This window comes from Sinocyclocheilus rhinocerous, unplaced genomic scaffold, assembly GCF_001515625.1.
Source record: "Sinocyclocheilus rhinocerous isolate Xijiao unplaced genomic scaffold, SAMN03320098_v1.1 scaffold1042, whole genome shotgun sequence".
NCBI classification, from domain to species: domain Eukaryota; kingdom Metazoa; phylum Chordata; class Actinopteri; order Cypriniformes; family Cyprinidae; genus Sinocyclocheilus; species Sinocyclocheilus rhinocerous.
The window spans coordinates 24,069-40,413 of NW_015640510.1; the positions used below are offsets into that span (position 1 = coordinate 24,069).

A 16,345-nucleotide genomic window follows, 5' to 3' on the forward strand; every position below is an offset into this window, starting at 1 on the left:
GTGTGTGCATTCCTATACGTTAGCACTCTGTCTGCTTGTGTCCGGCTCTGTCTCTAATCTTCACGTCCTGTCTGCTGCTGTAGTTAATGGTGCAGTTCCTGCCTTCCCGCCGCCTAGTGTCACTGTAACTACTGCAGCTAACTCACCCGTGCTGCCGCCCCCGCTGCCTGTCCGAGAGACTAACCCCTGGGCCAAGACCCCAAACACAGCCCCCACCACAGCACACATAGGTAAGAGCTGGGCTTCCTGCCACAGGAAGTGCTGACCATGCAGAATAGTTGCTGAGAAACTCATTTTTGGTTGTAATGTAAGGCTATACCACTGTGAGCAGCTGTTGCATCAAACTGCTTTTCAGTGACTTTACAAGTGTAAGCATGCATCAGAATTGCTTTATTTTCGATGCTGACTGTAGTTGGCAACTAAGCAGACAGTCATGGTCATAGTCTATTTATGCTGTAGGGTCATTCCGTGTCAACTCAACCAGAGGTCCCCGGCTCAAATTTTAGATTTTGTCAATATTTTTTCTGAAGAAAGATAAACATGTATGGTGATGAAAGCCAAAATATTAAATGTTGTTGATGTGTATTTACGGAGTAATCCACATTTAATCCACATACCTACATTTGGTTATTTACCATTGAAAATGGGTAAAATTAAAAAAATTGGACATGGAGTCAACCATATAGGGCCATATAAATAAGATTTCAAAAAGATTTCAAAAGGAAAGATTATTTAGAACGAGAATCTAGAAGGATGTTAAAATATGATGAATACTTTGAGTTACAGGCATGTAAACTTTAGAAAAAGAATATTTATGACACTCAGATTTCTAGTTTCAACATTATATGTTCTTTAGATATTCATCTTTAAAAAAAAAATAAAAAAAGTATCAGCTGTATGCAAAATTACCCACATTTGGTTTTTGAAAATTGCATTAAGATCTTCATATCTTTGGGAATTAATCATTGAGGGCCTTTAAAATGAAGATACCGAAAGGAAAGTTTGTTAAGAACCTAAAATCTAATATCTAAAAGGATATTAAGATAGCTTTACACTGCAAAAAGCTTTTCTAGCTTAGATTTTTTTGTCTTGTTTCCAGCCAAAATATCTAAAAATTCTTAAATCAAGAAGGATTTTTCTAGACAAGTAAAAAATTATTGTCTTGTTTTCAGAAAAAACAAATCAAAATTAAGTGAGTTTTTGCTTGAAACAAGCAAGCAAAATAATCTTATTTCAAACAGAAAACAAAAACTCACTTAATTTTGACTTATTTTTTTCTGAAAACAAGACAATAATTTTTACTTGTCTAGAAAATCATTCTTGATTTAAGAATTTTTAGATATTTTGGCTGGAAACAAGACAAAAAATCATTTGCAGTATACTTCTTGAGTTACAGGCATGCAAACTTGGCATGCATTTTTTAACCGTCAATGTTGGCATATAATAAAACAAAAGATTTCTAAAATCAACAGATTTTACTAATAGACCTACCAATTAGGGCTGGGCGGTATATCGAGTTTGTACGATATATCGATATTTTTTTTTATAAGCAATACCGTTTATATCGATATACAGTAGTTTGATACGAGCGCATCTGAAAATATAGCGGAGGACACAGACTGAGCTGCTGCGGAGAAAGTGCATAATCCAATTTGTTCTAAACATGTGACAAGCTTCATATTAAGGCCTTTAAAAACTGGTAAGACATTATTTATTATAGTTTCGTTTGGCATATTAATTTAAGCGGCTCGGCGGCCCGTCATATGCTCTGACAGAAAGGCTGCGTGTGCCGCTGATAGAGACACTAGGCTTCTTGCGCTGTTTAATGTGTTTGAGATGTGATGTCTTCCTGAATGCATAACTTACATTTCACAGGTATATTCTCCATCTGTAAATGTTAGAAAGCCATGGAAATATTTCCATTTTTCTGTCAGAAGTGCATGAGCCTTCTGCTTTGGGATTCTCCGCTAAACGTCTCCGCTAGACTTCTGTGAACGAGTGCCGCCGCGCGCACGCGCGCCAAACAGACAGCTCAATTAAATAGGAGCGCAATAATTCTGACTAAAATATACATTTCGCTGAAATATTTGTAGTTGGACAATAAATGTGACATGTAGAATTTTAAACAGTTTGGACACCCCTGCTCTAAACCAAGAGGCCTCAACTCTGAACCTTGAGATCCTGTTTAGCTCCAACCCTAATCAAACACACCTGAACAAGCTAATCAAGGTCTTCAGGATTACTACAAAGTTGCAGGTAGGTGTGTTTAATCCAGGTTGGAGCTAAACTCTGCAGGAAGGTAGATCTCGAGGTCCAGAGTTGAGGATCCCTGCTCTAAACGGTTTACCAGAATAAATGGCATGCTTACCAAAACTCTTCTTCTTGTGTCCTGTAGGGAGCGAGTGGCCAAATCCTACACCCGCAGCGGGAGCCCTACCCACCGTCAATGCAAATCTTTCTACACTTACCTCCTCTCACAAACGTACGCCATCGGAAGCCGACCGCTGGCTGGAGGAGGTGACCAAGTCTGTGCGAGCCCACCAACCCGCAGCCGTCACGAGAACCAACACGCCTCCCACTCAGCAGCCCTTCCCCGTCCCAGCCCTCACCCCTATGGCACCTGGCCCTTCTGCACCCTTCATGCCAGGCATCCCTCCATCTGCGGTCCCTACCGTACCTCCACGCCAGCCGGCTTTCCACGCTCAGGCGCCGGCGTCCTTCCCAGTGTCCAATGGAATCCCATTTGTGCAACCAACCTTTCCGGTGGTTGGCATTACACCTTCGCAGATGGTGGCCAACGTGTTCGGTTCTGCCACGCAAACTCAGCCCATCCCGGTACCTGTTCAAGTGCCCCAGGCGCAGCTCCAGTCTTCACCCTTCTCCACACCACCAACAGGCCAGTTTGACACCCAGGCGGTGTGCAGCCCCTTCGGCAAACCACTCCTACCTCCGGTGACAAACGCCACAGTGCTGCAGCCACCGAAAGTCAATGCCACATTTAATGGGGCTAACAGCTGGGCAGCAGTGTCGTCACCTGCGCAGTCTGTGGCAGTGCAGCAACAGGCCGATGCCTTCGAGGCCCAGTGGGCCGCACTGGAGAGCCGCTCGCAGCAACGCACCGCTCCATCACCCACAAACCCCTTCTCCACCGAGCTCCATAAGACATTTGAGATCCAACTCTAAGGACACACAGTGCACACAAAGCGACGCTGAAGGACAATGCGATGGACATTCATGGAGAGACGACTATAGAGGGAACGACCCCGCAAACCACTTCAGCTCCATATCTCCGTCTTTCGATTTCTTTGTCTGTTCGTCCGTGTCTGGTTTTGGCTTGTGACATGAACAAATGGAGACAAGGGGGTTAATGAAGGTGCCCCCCAGAAACGAAGCGAGTACAACATTTGGCATTTATGGCGCATTTATGTCCAAGATGAATTAGAGTGACAAGATGATGGTAAAAGGAATCTTTAGATGCTCTAACGTTGACCCTGTATTGTTCAGTACTCCCTCGACCCCGACTAACCCATCTCACAGCGCCCCCTAGCAGGCTGGATGACTGCTCCCTACCTGAATGACGAGGCACTTCACAGACCTTCCGGGTTCACGAGGTTCTTGTAGAACTTCGCAATCAGAAGAGGAAGAAGCATGAGAATGCCAAAATCTTTATTTTTATGCATTAAGTATATTTTAAATAGCTTTGAAATTTAACTGAAGAGCTGTAAATAATCTTTCCAAAGGTGCAGGCTTATTTTGTGTGCATACAGGAACAGAGCATATATATATATAGGCGTGAAGGGATGGTTTTCATTTCTCGTCTCTATTCAGTTTTAGTCTTCTGGCCACCATGCATAGTTTGGATGTTCATCTTTTGTAAATAGATAATCCATATGGACCCAGACTGGGTTCGAGGATCTTTAAATCACACAGATCCCAGACAATGTTATCTATCTTTCGTGCTGTCATTTTAACCTTATTTTTTTGTACTATAATATGAGTACTTTGATTTCTATTGCCTACATATCGTTATCATTTTTTAGCACATTTTTTATGAATTTTAACACTATTGACAGTGTCATCTGTCAAGCCACTTTTATTTTATTTCGATAAGAAGATTCTCATTTTAGCACAAGCACTGTACTAATCGATCATTTGGCCACTTACGGTTGATGTGACATCAGTCTGTGGCGTTAGTGAGCTATGATGTTCACTGTCTTGAAATGACCTGTGTTTCCAACTCTACAATGATTGCAGTGAATTTTTCCCCCTGATTTTCATGCAATCCCATCAACCCTTTTGTTTTATCAGACGTAAAGATGATCGGTCCTGTTTTTAGGTTTTGATTCCATTTTGTAAGTATTGCATTGTATTATTCCAATTCTTTACGGAAAATTGAATCTAAAAGATTGAATAAAACGTTGGTGGTAGAGGAAAGCGGTTCTGTGTGCTTCTGTTCCACATACAGGATTCATGATTTTCTGTGTGTTCTTGTATCTAACGTCTGTGATTGTTTTGCAACTGAGGATTCTAAATAAACTTCATCGTAAGATGTTTGGCCCATGAACTCCAAGCTCTTGCGTGCTCAAGGATCTCACAGTGAGCTCAAAGGAGGCAAAAGAGATGCTGCAGCCTTCTGAAACATCTTGAAAAATGTTTGGTTTATGAATTATTCTATTGTATGATTTAATAAGGCGGAGCGATTCGACCAATCAGATGAAAGGAGCGTTTCAGCGCCACCCACACGTGCGAATGAAATATTGATTCAATAATTGAAGCCATAAACCGAATTTTAAACCCCAAACGAAAAATGTTAAACTAAACGGAAAAACGAATAAACGAGCCGTTTTTCCATTTCTCGTTATTGCATTCCAAATAGGAGATGAAATTATCAAAACGTACACGGACCGTGTACCTTCGGATAATTCCTTTATTCGTTTTTGTTTTCAAAACGGAAAAACGAATAAACCGTTCGTTTTGTACGTATCTTACAATATTCATGCACATAAAATACAAATCTGAGACATATTTTTGGTTTGTTTTCCCTCAATATTTCTTTAAATGCATCAAATAAATATACAATAAAACCAAAACGAAAAATAAAGTATTTTTATGAACAAAGTGCGTTTTAGTCCACCGGAAGTTCAGCTGCAGCCTCTGGCGACCAGTGGTGGTATATAGCACATTAAGGGTATCTTAAGCACATTAAGACCGCTATCTTTAATGACACATCAGTTTTCAGAGGTTTGCCAACCATATGTAAATATGTAGGTAGTACTTTCTGTGCAATGCAGCAGTATGTACAGTAACTGAAAGAATGGACCTATGTACGCTCGTGTCAGCGGGAGAGGTTTAACCATAGCCTCCGGTTAAACTCAGTGAGAGAAGCTCGTTTTGCACTTTAATGTGAAACAATTTTGCCATTTTGTTTGCACTGTTCGAAAAAATGTTAAACATAGAAGACAATACGCTTGTACATACAACTACATACATGATAGTAGGCGTGTTTATAAAAATTAGCAGAGTTAATAAAAACCTGTACTTTTCATTGCACATTACATTCTATTACATAGCAATAGAACTCTGCCCAAAACACAATAGAAAATTTAATGGTTTCTAATTTCCATACCATTATAAACCATTAGTTTTTTTTTTGCATTAAAACCATGGTTGGTAACCAGTTAATATTTTTTTTAATTGAATATTCTTTGGGCGGACATGCAGTACATGCAGCAATTTAACTTGTCCTTTTTTTGCCCATAGCTATTTTAGAAACTTTTAAATAACATATGATTGAATGACACAGACTCAGAGTTGTAATACTTTTCATTTACTATATAGATAAAAGCAACATATTAACAGCAACATATCAAACCGCGTTCAAAACGGTATACAAACAGAAACATTCAAATGAACAACAAAGTATTTTCCAGACGTTTAAAGGGGTCATATGATGCGATTTCAATTTTTCCTTTCTCTTTGGAGTGTTACAAGCTCTTGGTGCATAAAGAAGATCTGTAAAGTTGCAAAGACTAAAGTCTCAAACCCAAAGAGATATTCTTTATAAAAGTTAAGAGTTTGCACCCTCAGATTCCAGATTTTCAAATCCTATCCTAACAAACCATCAATGGAAATACATCCATACAGTACATCTTATTTATCCAGCTTTCAGATGATGTATAAATCTCAATTTCAAAAAAATTGACCGTTATGACTGGTTTTGTGGTGCAGGGTCACAAATACTTTAAAGGCAGGGTATGTGATTTTTCAAAAACACTTCAGAAAACTGATTCGGGCCGAATAGCAAAACAAACTTGTAGCATTCTTCAACAGATATTTAAATAACAAAACATTCACACCAAATGCTCTTTTCTGAAACCTTTTTTTTTTTAGGTAAGTTTAACACCTAATGTGTAAAACATCTAGAAGCGTTACAGTAATGAGAACTGTGCTTGATTTTCCGAAAATAATTTCGGAATGCAAAATAATGTTTATAAAACTTTTTTGACAGTCGGCGTAGTGTCGCGCCTCCGACAGAGGTGTCGCTGTGGCGCGAATGTTTCCTGCGAGCGCTGATGACATAAAGCCGCAGAAGAAGAAGCGCTGCAGCTGTTCATTATAAGCGTGTGTGAGAGTGTCTACAGTAGTATTCACTCGTAACTCTGACATCTTTTGAGTTTTCAGGTGCGTATATCTACAGCAACACTCACACGAGAATGACATGTTAGATAGGGATTCATTTAGATGTGCGGGTCCTAGCAGTCCGTCAGAACGAAGTACTGCATCTCTGACATAAACACAAACACATTGCGATTAAAGTGATTGATTGGTATAATTAGATGATTTATTTCTGAAGTCACCACGAACTCTTCATCAAAATGATGTTGTTTCAGTTTTGTTTGAATTGTATCCGTTTTTAAATAGTGGTCGTACACGTTTTCACGAAAGCACAGTAGATTTCTGAAGAGTATGTCAGCACAAAATATTTTGAGAAATATATTACGGCAGGTCTGTAGTCATAGTTATGTTTGAATAAGCTTACAGTTGGTTTTACTCGAAACGACAGAAGCGTTGTCAATTTATGTTCATCGCCTCAGTAGTAGCTTTGGTTTCTGCCACAATGTCACAGTCATTGCAATAAAACTGCTGTAACTTGCTGTTAACCAAGTGCTGTTAACAGAAACCGGAAGTAAAATTACCGATTCTGAATTTATAGATTGTGAATTTCAGTATGGTAGACTGATATGTTGTTTAAATGAATTCATTGGCTCATGTTCAGACACTTTTTCGCACCATTTTCAGCATCAAATGATATAAACGAGGCTCGAAGAAAAAATGCCACAAATTCAAGATTTTTTTGTTTGTTTATGATTTAGACACGCGCAAGAGTGATGTTTTTCTGAATATCGGCACAATTGTGAATGTTTATTGATTTAAAAAACGAGTGTCACAAGAAGTTAATATTGAGTGAGTTAAATTTTAGATACAGCATTGTCTGCTTTTTCGCAAGTGATAGTAGTTCTAAACAATTCCACAACAGAACTGTGTCACATCTCCAAGCAACAAGCAGGAGCTTTTCATTACTGATTGAATCCAGTTGATACCGATTTCATTTTTTATTTTCACTTCATTTTAACACCTCTGTATTGTCTTAATAATCTAATTGAATTTGATTAAATGTAAGAATTTGTCATAAAAGATGGTGCATGCATTTAATAAGATTAGACAATTACTCCTATAACGGTTAAATGACCCCCAGACATCAATGTAAGGGGACAGTTATCACCAGCACATACCACTTTAGTCTTCACTGTCACATGATCCTTCAGAAATCATTCTAATATGCTGCTTTGCTGCTCCAGAAACATTCCTGATTATTATTTGCTTGATGTTTTTGTAGAAACTGTGATGCACAGTAAAGTGACAGTAAAGATGTTTATGATGTTTTGAAAGATTTCTATTTCCAACAAATGCTGTTCTTTTAAACTTTCTATTAGTGAAGGAATCCTGAAAAATGAAGTGCATCACAGTTTCTGCAAATATATGAAGCAGCACAACTGTTTTCAACATTGATAATAATCAGAAATGTTTCTTGAGCAGCAAGTCGGCATATGAGAATGATTTCTGAAGATCATGTGACTGAGTAATGATGCTGAAAATTACAGGAATAAATTACATTTAAAAAATATATAGTAAACAGTTATTTAAAATGGCAATAATAGTTCACAAGTTACTGTATTTTCATCAAATAAACCCAACCTCGATGAGCAAAACATTTAATAATGCGTATTAATTTTCAGTTTCAGAAGGAGTCGGTGCAGCTGCAGTGATGTCCAAGCCGAGCACGTTCACCGCGGCTCTGGCCACTATGTTAGGAGCCACTCTCGGCGGCCTGTTCCTGTGGCGCAGCATCCGCACACAGAAGAGAAAGGCCCTCAAGGGCCCCGCTTCAGCTGAGCCCATACAAGCCCAGCTAGAAGCGGACGTCAATCTCTTACAGCCAGCAAGACGAGAGCCGCAAACCCAGAAGCTTCTGCGTGCGCATTCGCTGTTAGAGGTGCCTCCCGTGATCGTCAGCTCGCCAGAAGCAGCTAGAAGCGGACGTCAATCTCTTACAGCCAGCAAGACGAGAGCCGCAAACCCAGAAGCTTCTGCGTGCGAATTCGCTGTTAGAGGTGCCTCCCGTGATCGTCAGCTCGCCAGAAGAGTGGGAGACGCTCTGGCCTGATTTCCAGAAGGACCTGTCTGTCTATCCGGTTCTAGGATTGGACTGTGAATGGGTAAAAAGCATGCGTGTAAGCATGGCTCTGTATGTGGCTCAGTTTAAACATTGCATTCGTAGCGGCAGCACTAGACGATGTTGTCTGCTTTCACAGGTGTCTGTCAAAGGCAAGGCCTCGGCGGTCTCCTTACTCCAGCTGGCGACGTTCTCCGGCCGCTGTGTGCTGGTCAGACTGCTGATGTTTCGTAATGCACAGCTTCCTCTCCCTGAGGGTCTCGTTGGGGTCCTCTCTGACCCCCGTGTGCTGAAGGTCGGGGTGGGATGTTATGAGGATGGGAAACGGCTGACTCATGATCATGGTCTGACTCTGAGTTGCACCGTGGACCTGCGCTACCTGGCCCTCAGACAGAGGTAATGCCCCAGTTTGATCCAAGACTTCATAGTCAAGTTTTAAGTGATACTATCTATTAGAGCCCAGTAGAGCTGCTCTATTATTCGTTAAAAGATCGCGATCTCGATTCATACACCCACACATGATCTAATTTCTAAATGACAACGGTTCGGCCGTGTCTATTAAAGGGGTCATATGATGCGATTTCAATTGAGATTTGACGATACGAGTATCGATACTCTGTCCCTGTATCGATATTGTGGCACGTGTGCAGCAGTGGACCGCGCTTAATTTGAATACAAGAACAACGTTTAGAATTGAGCAGAAAACTGCGAGGTTTCTAAAAAATAATGAATAGAGCATAATATATAGGCTATAATAAGGTTTAATCTGGCCGCAGAGTAACACAACTGGATGTGTGAATTTGTGCAATGATAATCTACCAGCAATGTAAATATGATTTTTAAAAATATATTAGAATGAGTACATTACAATATAAATTTATTAGAAAAATCTACGTGTTTCAGAAAGGCGGGGCATAGAGGAGAAACAATAATGTACAGTATGTGGAAAATAATGTGTTTTTTGAACCTGAAAGCGCATAAACACGTTTCATTACACCAAATACACAAAATAATGTTCTTTTTAGAAACATCATATGACCCCCTTAAACCTTTGCAAAAGTCATAAACGAACATTCAAATCAACTACACAGTATTATTTCTGTCTTACAGTCACAGAAATACTGGGATGAAAGTTCAGATATAAAGATTGTCTATGGTAGCGATCAAAATAGATCAAGTCATCTTTTGAAAACAGGCGCTTCGGATAACGTTTGTGCCGATTGCATTGTTTCGCCACTGGGTGGCGACAAGTGACGTTTAAAAAATGTATTTGTCATTGAATCATTCATTCAAGAGATTTGTTCAAAAACACTGATTCATCCAGTAATGAAACAAGTGAAGTATTTGAGTGAGTCATTGAATCATTCGTTCAAACCACTTTTTCATAATTTTAATATTAAAAATTTTATTAAATATAGGCTATTATATTTTAAATACGTATTATATATTAAAATGTTTAATTCATTAAAATTAAGCACTTTTAAATAGACTGCAGCAATGAATATTTTGTCACACATTATTTTGTTTTGTTCAGAATCATGGAAGAATCAGGATCTCTATTTGAGACAAAAAAAATGGTGATTCTTAATTTATCAAGAATTGTGCAGCTCTAAAACCCAGCATTGCTTAGTGCAATTCAGAAATCACAAAGACTATTATTTTAATGTTGTATGTTTAAGTGATGCACAGCACTTGCATTTACATGCAAGCATCTCATGGTGATTTCCAAAATTATTATTATTATTATTAAATACTTTTTTATTTGCAGTGAAATATATTTTTATATTATTTAGTTTATAATATTTAGTTTATTATTATAATTATGATAAACGTTAAAAAAATGCATTTTAAGTCGCAATCACAATTTTTTTTATCAGAAAAATTGCAGTTAGATTTTTTTTTCCCACTAAATCATACAACCCTAGTATCAATAAATGATCAAATCAAGGCACATTTACATACAATATAGATTGTTTCAGAACAGCTCACGTTAAAGGAAAATGTTAATTCTGTAAAATTCAGGAATTATGAAACTAATTAAATTTCGTCTGAAAAGCAGCTCTACAGAAGAATAGTGTCATTACTCTGCTCAATTTAGTTCAGTGTTGATTGAATTCAGTTCAATAACACTGTCATTGGTGTCATTATCAGCTCAATCAGTTCTGAATTTGTTCAAGTGAATAAGGTGGATAGTTATAGTTGCTACCAGGTGTCTCTAAATGTCATAAACAAACCTCAGTAAGACTTTAAAGCAGTTGTGGTGTGACCTGAGGTGATCTGGATTGTGTTGAAGGCAAGCGGTGCTGAATAACGGCTTGAGTCTGAAGTCTCTGGCTGCAGATCTGCTAAACGTCACGCTGGACAAATCTCTGGAGCTGCGCTGCAGTGACTGGGAGGCGGATGTGTTGACCCAAGAACAGGTGAGGAGGAGATCCTCTGATGGAGCTTCAGATTTATAGCAGTATCTTTCCATTTGACAGTATTCAGAAAGGGTCACAGCTTGCCTCATTTCAGGCCATTTTTGACCGGGAACACCAAGAGTTTAACTTGTTGTTGTTGTTTAACGTTATAGCTTACTGAAGTAGTAAATAACACAGTTATGCAATTGATTTAGGATTTTAGGTTATTTATACACTGTATGACCAATACAGTATTGCCCAGTATTGGCCTTTCCCATTTACAAGGTGTGACTTTTTGACCACTTAGATTTATCAAATGAATTTTTTCGTTCAGATTGCATATCTAAAAAAAGTTAAAAGTGAGTTTTGAACCACTCAAATTGAGGAAACCATTTTTATTATTACTAAACAAAAATTAAATTGTTAAAAATTACTAATAAGCTAATAAGCGTAAATTTTTCAAAATGTTTTCCAACCAAACAGTTGTTCCTGTCACGTAGTTTTAAAAAGTAAAATACATAATGAATCTAGTTAAAAATAAGGCATGCCGTTAAATCTTGGTGCTTTTAATATTTGCGCAACAAAATCATTGTGATATTCACTGTTGATTTGAATTTTATATTGTCAGCAATGCCTTACAAATATTCTGTAATACCCAGCTGGAATAGACTCTGTGTAGTGAAACTGTGTCAGTACACTAAACTCTCTGTCATACTGTATCCACCAGATGGTCTATGCAGCACATGATGCCCAGATTTCTGTTGCCCTGTTTTTTCACCTGCTGGGGATGAACACAGAGCCCCGGCTCCCCGCTGAGGGTGAAAGCGTGTTCGTCCAGCTGGCATCATGCTGCCAGGGGCTGGTGGACGTGCCCTTCAGGGCGCGCTATAACGGAGAGGGGGAAGAAGGGGAGAGAAGGAGGCGAAGCCGAAAGTTCACCGTGGAGAGTCCCGAGTCTGGAGACCAGCAAGTTCCAGACCCGCGGCAGAACAAACGCAAACCACTGGGTGTTGGTTACTCGGCCAGGTAAAGAAGAAGGTGTTTGACTTTTCCTGTAATGAGCTGTTGTATTAGTCACGATGAAAATATATCTGATTAAAGATAATAAAATACATGACTAATCTTTCGAGAAATCTCTTGCACAAAGTATTAAAATTTGACATGCTTTGGATATTCGGATCAAATTTGACATGCTTTGGATATTTGGATCTGAACTCCTTTGTGTGACTGTTGTGCTGTTTGTCTTGATTCAGGAAATCACCACTTTATGATAACTGTTTCCTTCATGCTCCCGATGGCCAGCCGCTCTGCACATGTGACAAGAAGAAAGCCAAATGGTACCTGGAAAAGGGTATAGGAGGTACACAACGACTTCATATTGCTGACCAAATGAGGAAATTTTCAACAATCATTTGAAATGCATTTTTCCCCTTGTTGTGCAGTGAATGTTACAAAGCTGGTTACTTTAAGTTCATGAGGCAGTCTAACTTGGATCACGTGTGCCTTAATAACCAATCACGTTACAGCCTTGACGTCATTGAGTTGTCACTCAATCGCTGTTTACGGATACCATAGGAATTAATGGGAAATGCCGTAAGCTGAATCCCACCTGTCGCAAAAAGTCAGTGACTTCTCTAATAAAACGGGATTTGTTTCGTGGTAAACTCTAAAAATAGTTCAATCCAAAAGTATTGTTTAGTGTAAAACATGTTGAAGATTAGCAGATAGGCTGTCGATTCATTAAATGAAGAGCTGTTTCCTCTAAAAAGCTGTTTATTCAGCGTAGTGAAGCCTCTCCTCCATTGACATCCATTCAATAAAAAACGGCCTCTGGTCTCCTTTCCCACGTACTGCCAGACCGGAAACGTTAGCTTTAGCCATTACGCTTTTTTGGCTAATGGTTGCAGGCTTGCCTTCTAGTGGCTTTGGTAGCTGCGCACTGCATCATCTTCTTGTTGGACAGGTATCAGCGGTAAGGCGCAATACTGACACCTGGGAGGTCAACCAGGTACTGGCGCTTGTCGTGTTATCATAAGAGTCCTGTTCATTTTAAATATTGTGGCTATCGCCAATACCGTTATATTGTCACACACCAAATGAACACGATGGCGATATTTCGTGCTTTGAATATCACGATTATCGTCAATAATGGAACACTGTGACACCCCTACTTTGAATAATATCAAATATAACAATTGCAAGTAAAATATGATCTGTACATAATCTCAGAATTGGTCAGCGACGATCCCTTCGTTGTCCGGCTGCTGTTTGAGCCGTCAGGCCGTCCAGACTCCCAGAAAGACTACTACCTCACAGCCAAAGAGAACGTGTGCGTGGTGTGCGGGAAAGCCGACTCTTACATCAGGTGTGTCTCGTGCTTCCTGCCATTTATTTGAGTTTGTTTGCAAAGTGGGACTCGCCAAACTAAGTCATCTCCACTACTGTCCTTCCACGTTAACCTAGGAAGAACATTGTCCCACACGAGTACAGGCGCCACTTCCCGGCTGAGATGAAGGACCACAACTCGCACGACATCCTGCTGCTGTGCACTTCCTGTCACGCGGCCTCAAACGTGCACGACGGGGTCCTGAAGCAGCGGCTGGCCGAGGAGCACTCCGCTCCGCAGGGCTGCGAGGAGGGCATTCGGCTGCTCGAGGACGCAGACCGCCGGCGTGTGCGATCGGCCGCAAGGGCTCTCCTCAGCGCCAGCGCCGGGATGCCTCAGTCCAGGAAGGAGGAGCTCCTGTCAGTCATCCAGAGCTTCTTCTTCAGCAACGGACAGCAGGAGGTCACGCAAGAGATGCTTCAGAGAGCTGCCGCGCTGGAGACCAGGTAGCTTATTTTGACCAAAACCCCCCATGTAGACAGGAAGGGGCTGACAGAGATGTGAACCAAAGGAGTGACAACCGCATTTAAATGTGGGAGTGAGTCCCATAAATTATCGTTCCATGCGTGTACGGAACAGCAGTCACTCCTGCATTTGTAACCATAGCAACATTTTGTCGTCTTGCGGGAGTGAATAAAAATTTAGCCATTTGTCATGTGCCATTTTTTGGCTAAAGACTCTTTTTGTCCGTCGAATTAAACTAAACTACCACTGATAGACGTGCTACGTTTGGTTCGGGAGGCTGCTTTTGAAAGCGCTGTCTTGCAGTGTTGCCATGTCCTCATATTTACAAGCGCTTTTAGGCATGTTGTTTGGCCTTATCTCATAAAGATAGGCACTTTATGGAGTTAATAAAGTGGTCTGTCGCAGATATGAGATTTTTTTTTTTTGGTGTTATTTTTACAAAGCATTTGGGTGTTTTAATGTTTTTTGTTTTTTATGAAGATCTGGCAACACTGACACTTTACCGCAGGGCTCATGATGTGCTATGTTAAGACTTCTTTCATTGTTATTTTCTTGCATCTCACATACAGATGAAGACACATTTCTGATGCACGTTCAAATACGTCATTAACAACTAGTTGTTCAGTTCCGTACACGCTGCGTAGAACTTCTGTAAATGCGGTTGTCACTACCTGTATTTTTCGGGAGTTAATGCGGTTGTCGAATGCGGTTGTCACTCCCGTATTTTAGTGAATTATGTGTGTACAGAACGCGATTAAGGAGTAAAAGGTGAACTGACAACCGAATTTAACTGCAGTGTGTACGTGGCCTATAACTATTATTATTATATTACATAAAGTATAGGTCTAGTTGCAAGTACGGTGCACTATTTACCCAATAACTGATTGGTGATGTCAACTAGTGTATTTAATATTTATGGTTGTTGCATTTAGGGCTGTGCGATATTTTCGAAACAGTCTCTATGTTCTGGGGTTTTGACGATAACAATAATTAGACAATATTTTGCCGAGTGTGTTTTTGTGCTGCTATTTGTGGTTTAGGCCTTTCTGACTGTCCGCTTTTCATATTCTTATTCTTAATGGCCAATATTTTCCACCTTAAATTGATTTCCAGAGGATTTTTACCTTTTATAAAGGGCGGGTATTTTTTTTTCTAAATTTATCTAATATTAGTGATGTAACGATGAACCGCGAGCCGGTTGAAAATCGATTCAAATATGTGATGATTCAAATCGCTTGAGATGCCAAACAAATCGCGATACAATTGGAGTAGGAGTAGTGTTGTTTTTGGCGACCTGTTTTAATTTTAGTTTTAGTCTAGTCTTTGTGTGAAACTGTCATTTTAGTTTTTATTAGTTTTAGTCGGAGTTTATATGAATGTATAATGATATAGTGTTTCCTGGGTTCATGCTGTAAACGAAAGCAGAGCTGCGCTTATGAACTCTACTTTACTCTACGAACTCTATGTTCGGAGGCAAGATAAAAGAAAAATACCACGTAAACTTTTCTAAAGACAGTCAGTTCTTACGTGGTATTTTCATTTCATCTTGTTACATCCCTATCTAATATGGAATCTAATATCATCTTTTAAGTCAAATTCTCATGTTTAATTATTAAATTTAATTAGAATAATGAGACACTGTAGGCTATTTCCAATCAAATGAAATCAGAATGAACAAAATCCTTTGTTGCACTGCAAAAGTGTCACAGAAGCAGCATCGAAAACTGCATTTAGATGTATTTGCATTACAACTGCAAATAATGATGAGATTAATAAAAAAAATGTTTTAAATATTTGACATATATTGAAATATAAAAATTGCTTTTGAAATGAAAACTACCAGTAGGTGGCAGCAAATTACTGTCTTAATTAGGGCTGTCGCGATTCGTCGATTTTATTAGACTATTCGATTCTTAAAAATCCTCGACTTCATTTTGCTCGCGTTGACTAACTGGCAAAATACCGGAAGTGGCGCATTTCACGGACAAGAATTCATTAAACACATTATTAGACTGTTTCCCAAGGCTGCATGATATATTAAACCCATTTAAAAATCATAATTAAGCATAATTGTGAATTCACAAACGCTACGATTTAATTAATTAATTATATGCTATGCAGTTCTATTACAGTGTATATGCGCTTTAATTATTTACATGCATGTAGGTTAAGTACATGCGTTACACAGCGGCTCCGTTCACAGTAAATGCTGTTCCACAGGAACTGTTATCATTTACATGTGTGGAGCATCTCAAACTCCATCTCTGCATGTTGTTGTGAGTTTGGGTTTATTATAACGTTCATCTGGGAACGCAACGTGCGCCATTTCATCAGATTTGTAAGGTAAATCATTTATAAATC

At 39.4% G+C, this 16,345-nt stretch overlaps 2 protein-coding genes across 2 annotated transcripts in view; both read left to right on the forward strand.

Annotated features, from left to right (window-relative positions):
- The window catches only part of numb (NUMB endocytic adaptor protein), a gene marked incomplete at its 5' end in the record, with an annotated part of 23,418 nt that extends 18,736 nt beyond the window's left edge, over window positions 1–4,682 (forward strand). The window contains 2 exons of the mRNA XM_016569479.1: window positions 84–230; window positions 2,396–4,682. Coding sequence (XP_016424965.1) covers window positions 84–230; window positions 2,396–3,183 — 935 coding nt within the window. The remainder of the gene's footprint in view (window positions 1–83; window positions 231–2,395) is intronic.
- Window positions 4,683–6,596: 1,914 nt separating this feature from the next.
- The window catches only part of LOC107753346 (exonuclease 3'-5' domain-containing protein 2-like), a 16,068-nt gene continuing 6,319 nt past the window's right edge, over window positions 6,597–16,345 (forward strand). Inside the window, exons 1-9 of the mRNA XM_016569480.1 lie at window positions 6,597–6,681; window positions 8,298–8,554; window positions 8,673–8,792; window positions 8,874–9,130; window positions 11,028–11,154; window positions 11,861–12,159; window positions 12,387–12,493; window positions 13,363–13,498; window positions 13,597–13,965. Coding sequence (XP_016424966.1) covers window positions 8,327–8,554; window positions 8,673–8,792; window positions 8,874–9,130; window positions 11,028–11,154; window positions 11,861–12,159; window positions 12,387–12,493; window positions 13,363–13,498; window positions 13,597–13,965 — 1,643 coding nt within the window. The 5' untranslated portion in view covers window positions 6,597–6,681; window positions 8,298–8,326. The remainder of the gene's footprint in view (window positions 6,682–8,297; window positions 8,555–8,672; window positions 8,793–8,873; window positions 9,131–11,027; window positions 11,155–11,860; window positions 12,160–12,386; window positions 12,494–13,362; window positions 13,499–13,596; window positions 13,966–16,345) is intronic.